The sequence below is a fragment of the Thamnophis elegans genome, chromosome 4 (assembly GCF_009769535.1).
Source record: "Thamnophis elegans isolate rThaEle1 chromosome 4, rThaEle1.pri, whole genome shotgun sequence".
NCBI classification, from domain to species: Eukaryota; Metazoa; Chordata; class Lepidosauria; order Squamata; family Colubridae; genus Thamnophis; species Thamnophis elegans.
In genome coordinates, this window is record NC_045544.1 from 90,503,172 (window position 1) to 90,513,453 (window position 10,282).

General features: G+C 41.0%; 1 protein-coding gene across 1 annotated transcript in view; it reads right to left on the reverse strand.

Annotated features, from left to right (window-relative positions):
* Positions 1–9,755, reverse strand: part of CENPF (centromere protein F) — a 39,201-nt gene extending 29,446 nt beyond the window's left edge. Inside the window, 5 exon segments of the mRNA XM_032216064.1 lie at positions 690–781; positions 1,010–1,119; positions 2,371–2,567; positions 7,132–7,312; positions 9,661–9,755. Coding sequence (XP_032071955.1) covers positions 690–781; positions 1,010–1,119; positions 2,371–2,567; positions 7,132–7,293 — 561 coding nt within the window. The 5' untranslated portion in view covers positions 7,294–7,312; positions 9,661–9,755.
* Positions 9,756–10,282: the final 527 nt, after the last annotated feature.

The following is a 10,282-nucleotide window of genomic DNA, read 5'->3' on the forward strand; positions in this document are numbered from 1 at the left end:
ACATACACGCATACACACATACATACACAGAGAGAGACAGAGACAGAGACAGAGACAGAGACAGACATGGATGGATAGATATCACAGAAGTGAGTACACCCCCCTCACATTTTATCAATATTTAAGTATATCTTGCAGCAGTTTAGACATTAATGGCTGGGGGCCATGATCGCTGCAGGACAACGCCCCCCCACCCCTGCGCGCGCTCAGCGGGCCACGGTAAAATTATCAAAGGCTGACTGGTCCGCGGCGATAAAAAGGTTGGGGACCACTGCTCTGGAGGTCTCAGGAGCTTCCCTGAAGCCTCCAGAGGGCGAAAAATGACAAACAGACAAACTGGAAGTCACTTCTGGAGCCTTCAGAAAATCTCAACCTTCCTTCAAAAAGTGAATTTATTTTCTGTTTAGGTAAGGATGTAATTGGTATGTGATAACATTGATATTTAGATCATTAAATTCTTCTCATAAATTTACAATTTATCAATTCAATATTCTATTATTATAAATTACAACTAGTGTATAATTAGCCACGTATTGTCTCCTATGATTGATCACAAACACTAGCAAAGGTACATTATTCAATTATTACCTCTAATCTTTATTTTAAAATTATTTATAAATCATATGATTCCTTTTTTATTTCAAATCAGTTAACATATATGGATACTACACAGGGTTTTAAAGTCTTACTTCACTCGTCATGCTCTTCAGTTCTGCCTCCAGGTGTTTTCTTTCTTCAATTTCAAAGCAGGATTTTCTTTGACGTTCTTGGATTTTTGAATCTATTAATGTTGAACAAAAATGTCACAATAAACCTTTTACGGTAGAAAGGAAGAAGATATTGAATTGAGATGCTTTCAGTAAAGAAAGAATTATATTCGTAAGATTATATATATACATTTATATTTATATTTATATATGTAATTAGAGTTACTTATTTATTTATTTATCAGCACAAATACAACACACACACACACACATACAAACACACACTCATGTATCTCTTATACCATTGTAGATTGTTGCTGGAGAGCAAGTGTTGCTTCTCTGTGGTGTGTTTTCAAAAGATGTATCTCCACTGCCAAAGGTCTTTGTTTGTTTTTCCAGTTCAGATTTGTATCTATTTTTGTTAATAAAAAGGATAGAAATTTAGGATAGCCACAAAACAATTTAAGACTGAATTTAAGCTGACTAAATTTCAAAGAACAAGTTTGGAACTTACTTGTACCAATGAATTCAATGTAAATTAATTTGTACTTAACTTACTGAACAATTCTATGTATGGTTACTCAGACATCATTCCTATTTCAAGGGAAGACTATGGCTACATTTCTTTAAAATATAAGCAATGTAACCTTTTTAATCAGAAAGTAAAGGAAATGTTAAGATGGGAGCACTGAAAACGACATTATTGTACCTCAAATATAGCATATTATAGACTTGCAATTAATACTGCCTTCCTTCATTGCATTATATTATGGATCCAGACCACTTTATCCTACTCAGCTGGAATAAAAAGTAAAAAATATATATGCAGATTATTAAAACTATTTTATCAATAAAAATGCTCAGTTTGGGATGACAAGCCCCAATTTTTCAGTGCCAAGTTTAGATAGACTGGATACTATAATTTCCCAGGGAAATGTTCCTATTTTCAAAAATAAAACAAAGCTGAAAAAAGGGTATTGTTTTATGTAATTCATTAGTAACTAAAAAAACATCAAAGAAGCTTTTCTACATTAGAACAAAGGCCAATTTAATCAGTATTCCATTCAAAGTGGTAAACTACATGCTTATGAAATGCCCACAAGTTGGACAGAATACCCTCCAGCTTTGGTTTTCCCAAAAATGATCTTGAGAGGCACATTGTCACTGCTACTAGAAGGAAAACAGAGCCAACATAATCAGGATCCATTAATAGCTTTGTCCTCTATCAATTTATCCAACCACTTCTTAAAACAGTAGAAATTGGTGGCCATCATTCCAAGTTATTATAGCAATTTGAATGGATTAATGATGGACTTGGTGTCTCCTTTTGTCTTGATTCATTCTATAAGCAGTTATTATCAAAAAGACAGAAGTCTCTCTTCACTTTCCTCTTACCATGTATAATTTTAAATACTGCTATAATGTTCCTTTTTATATAGGTTCTAAGTTAAAAGCTTCCAAGTATTTTAACTTTTTATGATCCATGAGTAGCTTTGCCCTCTAAATGAATACAGTTCCAATCAAATCAAGTGCCTTTAATGGAATAAGATTGGATTTGGAATTTCCTTTGTCACTATTACTAAAGACACAATGACAATGGCTAGCCAATGCAACTGTGCAACCCATTCCTTCTTACTATCTTGATTAAAAAAAAGATGTTCACCTTTTAAGGTCTTGCTCTAAACTTTCAACCTGTTTCTTGCTTGAAATGAGCTGTCCTTCTTGAAAGTTAATTTGTGATTCTTTCGTCTGAAGTTCATGAAAAAGTTTCTGCTTGTTTTTCTCTAGGTTATCACAAAGTTCCATCAAATTCTGATTTTCTCTCTTTAAGGTTGCGCCTTCATTTTTTTCCTTATCCACCTTAATAAAAGAATAATAAAGAATCCATGAACATATTACCACAGAATCTGACTTTAAGGTCATATTTCATAGTGCTACCAATCTTAGCTGTAACAATGTAGCAATTGGAGACCTGGAGTTGCCTACATCTCTTTGTTGCCAACTAGTAGCTGTCCAGTTTTGGTAGACTTCTATTTATGGAAATGTAATAGCAGGCTTCAGTTTTTTTTAATAATATGTGATTCACATAGTTACAGAGAATACATAGCTATCTAATTTTCCTATTTCATGGCATAGATAGCCAACTTTGGGCACAAAAACAGCCTGCTAAGTCCCCAAGAGCTAAACCAGGTTGTCAGCTTCTGCTTTGCTACTGCTTCAGCTGCCATGAAACGGGAGGGGGGGGGCGTGTATGTGGGAGGGTTTTAATTGATGTGCTGGAGGTCTGCTGCAGGAATGTTCTAGGATGTTCCAGTCGTTGGGGTTTACGCATGCGTACGTGTTTCCCGCCTGCATCAACGGCCTTCACATTCCATCTTGGCCTGTCTTTTTGAAGTTATCTCACACCTGACATTTGAAGGACTTATGATTGGACTGGAGCTTTGATCCTAAGGGGGGGGACGGGCTTTGCCATATATCAATTGCTTTCGCGCCATATTATTCAGATCTTGCTTCACTACTGCTCGCTTACCATTTATAATTAGTAAAAGTACTTTGGATTTCCAACCCATGGAGTCTCTTGGTCTTCTTTCCTAATTATGGAATGGAGTGGGGCGTGACAAGAAGCAAGATCTGAATAATATCCCTTTCCAGGAGATTTACGTCTACCGAGAAGGGACATAATGTCTTCTCCGACCAGAGAAGAGGAAGGCGCCGTTGGAGGGACGGATTCCAGTGAACTGGGACCTCCCGACCTTTCTTTACACCAGCCCAGCCCGTCTGACCGACCTCTGCACGAAGATTTATGTCAACTACAAATTTCCAATCAGCCTGAGCCTTCCCCCCTACCCCGTTGGTCAACTTCAGTGGGGCAAAGAGAAATAGAGACAAGCTGGAATGCTGGACTCACCCAGAGACCGCCTCAACAAACTTCGCTGGAGACAGGGGCCGTGAGGAAACCTCAGGCGGGTGAATTCCCTGACTATTGGAGCCAAAGAGGCGATGAAGCTGAATGGAGAAATTATCAACACCAGGGCCCCGTGAGAAAACCACAGCGGAGTGAGTTACCTGATTATTGGGGTCAAACATTTTTGGAGGACAGGAGGGGGGAGGAGGAAAGAGACTGGAGAAGTTGGCAACGTCACCCACGCCAGGATTCTCCCCCACCCCTCCCTCGGCCTGTCTCACCCCCTGCGGCTAGAGGTTTTGCTGATCAAAGGGGACCTCCCCCCCAGGCCCCCCCTCGACGACATCGGATGGCTAAAATTCCTCCCTTGCCTGTGCGTTTTAATGGTGCTTCAGCCACCCTTCCCTCCTTTCTTATGCAAGTCTTTAACTACATGGAAATATATGGGCGGGACTTTGAATCTGACACTTTAAGGGTCAGAATGGTTCTTTTATCCTTGGACGGTGAAGCGGCTACGTGGTCAACTGCTTTGCATATGTCTGGTTCTCCCCTCTTGGGGAATTTCAACCGTTTTATGGCGGCTTTCCGCCAACGTTTTGATGACCCGTTAACTGAGAAGCGGAACAAATTAAAGTTTTTAACCTTTGACCAAGACGATAGACCAGTCGCCCAATACATCCAGGAATTTCAATGTCTGTCTCAGTACATGAGAGGCTGGGGGGAGGATGCACTTCTGGACAGATTTGCTGAAGGCTTAAACGCTGACATTTATCAACAATGTGTCAATCGTAACCTGCCGAGGCGTTTAATCACTTGGTTTGAACATGCTGCTGACGCTGAGCTTGACTTAATTCGTCTGCGTTATGCCACTGAGGAAAGAAGGAAGCGAAAAGAAAGAGCTGCCAAGTCCCTCCCCCCTCCTACTACTCAAGCGCTTTCCAGACGCCGAGGCGACGCGAGGGAGCCCCCTTCTGGCTCCTCCAGACCTTTAACATGTTTTCGCTGTGGGAAGCTTGGGCATACGGCCCCCCTCTGTCGGGCGAAATCACCCCTCTCTGCCCAACCCCCTCCCAGACGTGAGGAGAAACCTGCCAGAGGCTCTGAAAAGAAAAAGAAGGAAACGGCTTTCGCTGGGGAAACCAACCCCCCTCCTCTTCCCCAACCTTTGACGGAGGACGCGGATGCTAACTCCTCTTCTTCTGATGACTCAGATGACGACACTTCACCTCACTGGGTGAGTTCAAACAAGGGGCCCCTTCTACTCCCTATTGAATTAAAAGTTCCTCCTGAGGGGACACCTGCCACCCTCCTAGCATTACTGGATTCCGGCTGTTCCCGGTCCATGATCAACCCAGCCATGGTTGAGAAATTAGGCCTCAAATTGCGCACTTTGAAAACCCCTATTGTTTTTTGCCAGATAGACGGATCGGTTGCGGGGGGGGGGGCCCGCCCATTTTTTTACTGAGCCTTTGGAAATGAAAATGGGTACCCACACTGAATTAATCTCTTTTGTGGTCGCACCTGGCATGGACAGACCACTTATTTTGGGCATCCCGTGGCTCCGGAAGTGGAACCCTCACATAAATTGGCGGACAGGACGCTTGCGTATTCGCTCCAAAGTTCCTCCAGTGGGGGAGGGCTCTCCAAACCAACCTGACGTCACTAACGTTCCTGAAGTAGCCGCTAGGGGGCAGGAGAGGATTGCAGGAGAGGAGAAAATTCCGAAGGAATATTTGGATCTTAAGGAAGTCTTCAGCGAGCAATCTTCGGACATTCTGCCCCCCCACAGGCCTACTGATTGCTCCATTGACATTTTGCCCGGGGTCAAACTCCCAAAACCCCGCATTTACTCCATGTCACCCAGGGAAATGGAGGAGATGCGTTCTTTCATTGACAAAAATTTGAAACGTGGTTTCATTGAACCGGCCCGACCCAAGGTGGCGGCCCCTGTGCTGTTTCGTGAGAAGAAAGATGGGTCTCTTCGTTTATGTTGTGACTTTAGGAACCTTAACGCCATATGTTCTCAGAACCTCTACCCACTCCCATTGATGAAGGACTTATTGGCGCAACTGGGGAAGGGCCGCATCTTCACAAAATTGGACCTGCGTGAAGCGTACTATAGGGTTCGCATTAAGGAGGGGGACGAATGGAAGACCGCCTTTAACTGCCCTCTTGGTTGTTTCCAGTTCCGGGTCATGCCTTTTGGCCTACAGGGGGCTCCTGCTGTATTCATGCAGTTTATTAATGAGATCCTACACGATCATCTCTATAAGGGCGTTATCGTATATCTGGACGATATCCTCATTTATACCCGCTCTCACGACCACCACGTCAATCTAGTGCGCACTGTTTTGAAAAAACTCCGTGCAGCCAACTTGTATGCCAAATTGTCTAAGTGTGAGTTTCACCAAACTACTATTGACTATCTGGGCTACCGTATGGAACAGCTCTATTTCTCTTCTTGCAAATTAAAATAAGAAAAAGAAATATTAACCTAACAGTTTAGAGAAAGAGACACTCCTTCACATCCCTCCATGTACCAAGTTGCCTTTCCCATCACATAAAACCCCTGTATTTCCCTTCCACTAAGATAAAACAATATAGGGACAATCAATAGGATGAAAAATGAACAATGCTGAAACGAAATTTAAACAGGTCTACTATCCTTCCATAATATTCGAGTCTGACTTAGTCTTCTCAGGCATTTTGGTTTTAAAAATCAGATGAAAGTAGAAAACTATGTTATGCTTATCTCACCTTCTAGATATTTAGCCACAGTTTCAAGACTCTATAAACCTTTTGCTCTGGCACTTAAGCCAGTCAAATGTTGAATTCAATTTGTAATTTTTAATGTATGTGAATTCATTTCCATTACTATATTCAAGGAAATTGAACAAATAAAGTTTTCATTCGTGTCCCACCCATATGACCTATGAGCCAAGGGTTGCCTTTGACCAGTTTAAACAGTGTGTGTTCATTTTTTTGAACTCCAAGTTAACTTTTAATTGGAGCTACACAAAACACGATCAAAAAGGAACATCCCTTTTAATCTAAAACAGGGCTGTCAAACTCCCCATGGGCTGGATGCGTTCTGCACTGGCCACGTCCCGATATGTCACATGACACCACCGTGACTACATGAGTTTGACACTCCTGATGTAAAAGAAGCATTCCTCTTAATAGAAGATATTTTTTCCCAAACAGAAATACTTGAATACATGGTTTAGGAATTGGAATTATGTTATGTTGTTTCCCTACATGAAGACACCAACAGATTGTGGCCTATGAATACTTAATTAAATTTTGCTCTTTTATTTAATCTCCAAGAATAATGGGCAACATTTTGGGCGATTCTGGTTACCACACTTTTTTACTCTCAGGTAACAGCTAGTTATGAAATAAAGACCTGCTAAAAACAACATTAACCTATCTGCTTTTAGTATGCAAACTTTTAATCAACACAGGAGTGATACTAGTATTTTTTTCAAAAAGCGATGTGCTATACAGTAATTATACTACCTTCTGCTTCTGTTTTTCCAAAGCTGCCTCCAGAGATTCCAGTTGAAATTGCCTTTGCTGACGTTCCTTTTTAAATTTCTCAACTTGACTTTCAAGGTCATGAATTTTCTGAAGGGCTCTGGTGGAAAGACCCTCTTTCCACTCTTCCACAACCCAGCTCATGTCACCAGATTTCACTCTCCTAATACATAAGAGACATTATAAAATGGACAAATAAATTGTTTTTCAATGTCTAAACTTATACTTACATGACTAAAATGTGGGATAGATACGTTTCAAATCACACAGGAATTCATGCTTACAAAGGAATTAGTCTCATTGAACTAAATGGGGTATCATTTTGAGTAAGATTCATACAAAATCCATTCTGCTACCTATGAGATCAGATAGTCAGGATCATGTAACAGTCAGGATTATTGGAATGTTATTTGCACATAGGCAATAATTTGGTTTTATTCCAATTGTTTATTTTGCTAGAAATAGCTAAGTAAGCATTCTGACTGTTGTCCTATTTCCTTTCCCATCTTCGTGGGTCAATTCTTTACATTTCTGCAACTATTTTGCATTAGTTTAAGCAAAGAGTTTTCTTTTGGGGGAATAGTATTCCTAAGAGTTTTGTTAGCCACTTCCCTGAACTGTTTTAAACACTGATTATGCTCTGCTTGCATATTTATAAATAGTAATATTATAAAACATCAACAAACCTCCAGAGACCTTCTAAAAAATCTAACTCGGGGAAGCATTGCACTTCTACAATGCCTCTATACCTGTAGAAGTGGTCTCTATATAGCAATATTTATTTTAATTAAGAACATTTATGTGGCCATCCAAATAAATGCAAACATCACCTTCCAAGTTCATAGAACTCTCTTTCCTTACTGAGGTAATCTTAGGTATGTTTCCCACAACATAATGCAATAATAGAATGACTGAAAGCTTCTTGCCCTTTTTGAAACCTGATTTTATTCAAGATTCTGCCTTGTCAATTATGGATTCTTATAAATCAAGAAAATGCAAAAAGGAGGACTACATTTTATTGAACAGTCAAGTGTGCGTACAAGTTAAATATTAGAGTACAGGGTACATGTTACCCTGTACTCCCAATACAGAGTACATGTTACTTCTGTAGTCATTCCGACTATATTTCTTGGCTCCTATAATCCTTTGCCAACTTCCAGTAAGATGTTCTACACTTTTCTAGCCCTTACTTTTAAATCTATCAATAACATTGTCTGCCCTCTTCTAATAAATGTGTTACCTAATTTTCCACACTAGTTTCCATCCTTATGTCCTGCTGATTGAGAGAAATATCTGTGTGAGGTCCCGGTGATGTTATTTCTCTTCTTTGAAACTATGCCTTTCATCAAATTAATTTTGGATTGTGTAACATAAGATTACTGCAGAAGCCTGACAACTATCAGGCTTAGGAGAAATTTCCTGATAGTTAGAACAATTAATCAGTGGAACAACTTGCTTCCAGAAATTGTGAATGCTCCAACACTGGAGGTTTTTAAGATGCTGGACAACCATTTGTCTGAAGTGGTGTGGGGTTTCCTGCCTAGGCAGGGGGTTGGACTAGAAGACCTCCAAGGTACCTTCCCTCTATTTATTTCTATCTGCATGTCTCCATGAGTAGCAAGCTATCCCTGATGATTTGGAGGAAATTTGGTTCTGAAAAAATGGAAACCGTGAAAGAGGAATTCAAAATAGACCTTGCTTTTATTTAGCATGAGATGGGACAGAAAGAAATTTGGACAGACTAATGTATGATTCCATATTAACATTAATATAGTTCCTGGAGTCCCCTGCCCTGACTGTTTCCTGAATTGGCTTTTCTCAAATGACTGACACAAAGGCTGAGCACCAAAGAATTGAGGGCCTTTGAACTATGGTGAATCCCTTGACTGAATGGTGATCAAACCAGTCAGTCCTAGAGGAGATCAACCCTGATTGCTCTTTAGAAGGCTAGATCCTGAGATGAAACTATAGCAATAGCAATAGCAGTTAGACTTATATACCGCTTCATAGGGCTTTAGCCCTCTCTAAGCGGTTTACAGAGTCAGCATATTGCCCCCAACAACAATCCGGGTCCTCATTTTACCCATCTTGGAGGGATGGAAGGCTGAGTCAACCCCGGTGAGATTTGAACAGCCGAACTACAGAACTGCAATCAGCTGATGTAGCCTGCAGTGCTGCATTTAACCACCTTGGCCACCTAATGAGAAGGAAGGACTCACTGGAGAAGAGCCTAATGCTGGGAAGATTGAGGGCAAAAGGGGACCACAGAGAATGAGGTGGCTGGATGGAGTCACAGAAGCAGTAGGCGTGAGCTTAAATGGACTCCAGAGGATGGTAGAGGACAGGAGGGCCTGGAGAAACGTTGTCCATGAGGTCGCGATGGGTCGCAACTAACAACACAACAAAATCATATCAGTGTTCAAACCCGCTACTTTCGTTTGATACTACAGAGGAAAACAGCAACCCTAACTTAAATGCATCTTTTATGAGAAATATGAGTTCATTCCTCACCTTTCCCCGAAGAATCCAGCAACGCTCCAAATTCTTTTTCACTTTCTTTTCCTCGAGCGCCGCTACACATTCAAATTTGCCACTTTCTCCCTCGATTGCTCTGAAAGCCGAAGCCATTCCGAGAACGATTGGTCAGCAATGGAAAATAATCTTCCCTCCGCGTTTTTTCGGTTAAACCAATAGGAATCCTACGAACCGCACTGCCTGGATTGTTTTTCAAATCTCATTGGCTTACGAATTCGAAAAGTGAGAAGAAAGGATTGGCTGAAGGCAAAAGAGTGCTGGGAGCGCGTCTTTGCAACTTTTCCTCTTCAAAGAGACTTTTTGACTTCGCGCAGCTTGGAAGACTGAGGGAATTGGTAGCTCCGTCATTCCCCAACTGATTCTGACCGGTTGACTTTTGAGCATTGAGTGACTTGCATAGCAATGAGACAAAATTACTACCGTACTAGTATCGAGGAGCCTGTTTTTGGGAATTCTAGCTCCCATTCCCATAGTACCCAAAACTAATTATCGGAAATGAAGTGGGAAGCGGGAGACAGAAGGCAAGCTTATTAAAAGCGACCAAATTTCTCTTTCTTCATTGTAACCAAGGGACAAGTCAACAACGGGAAGGAAAGAA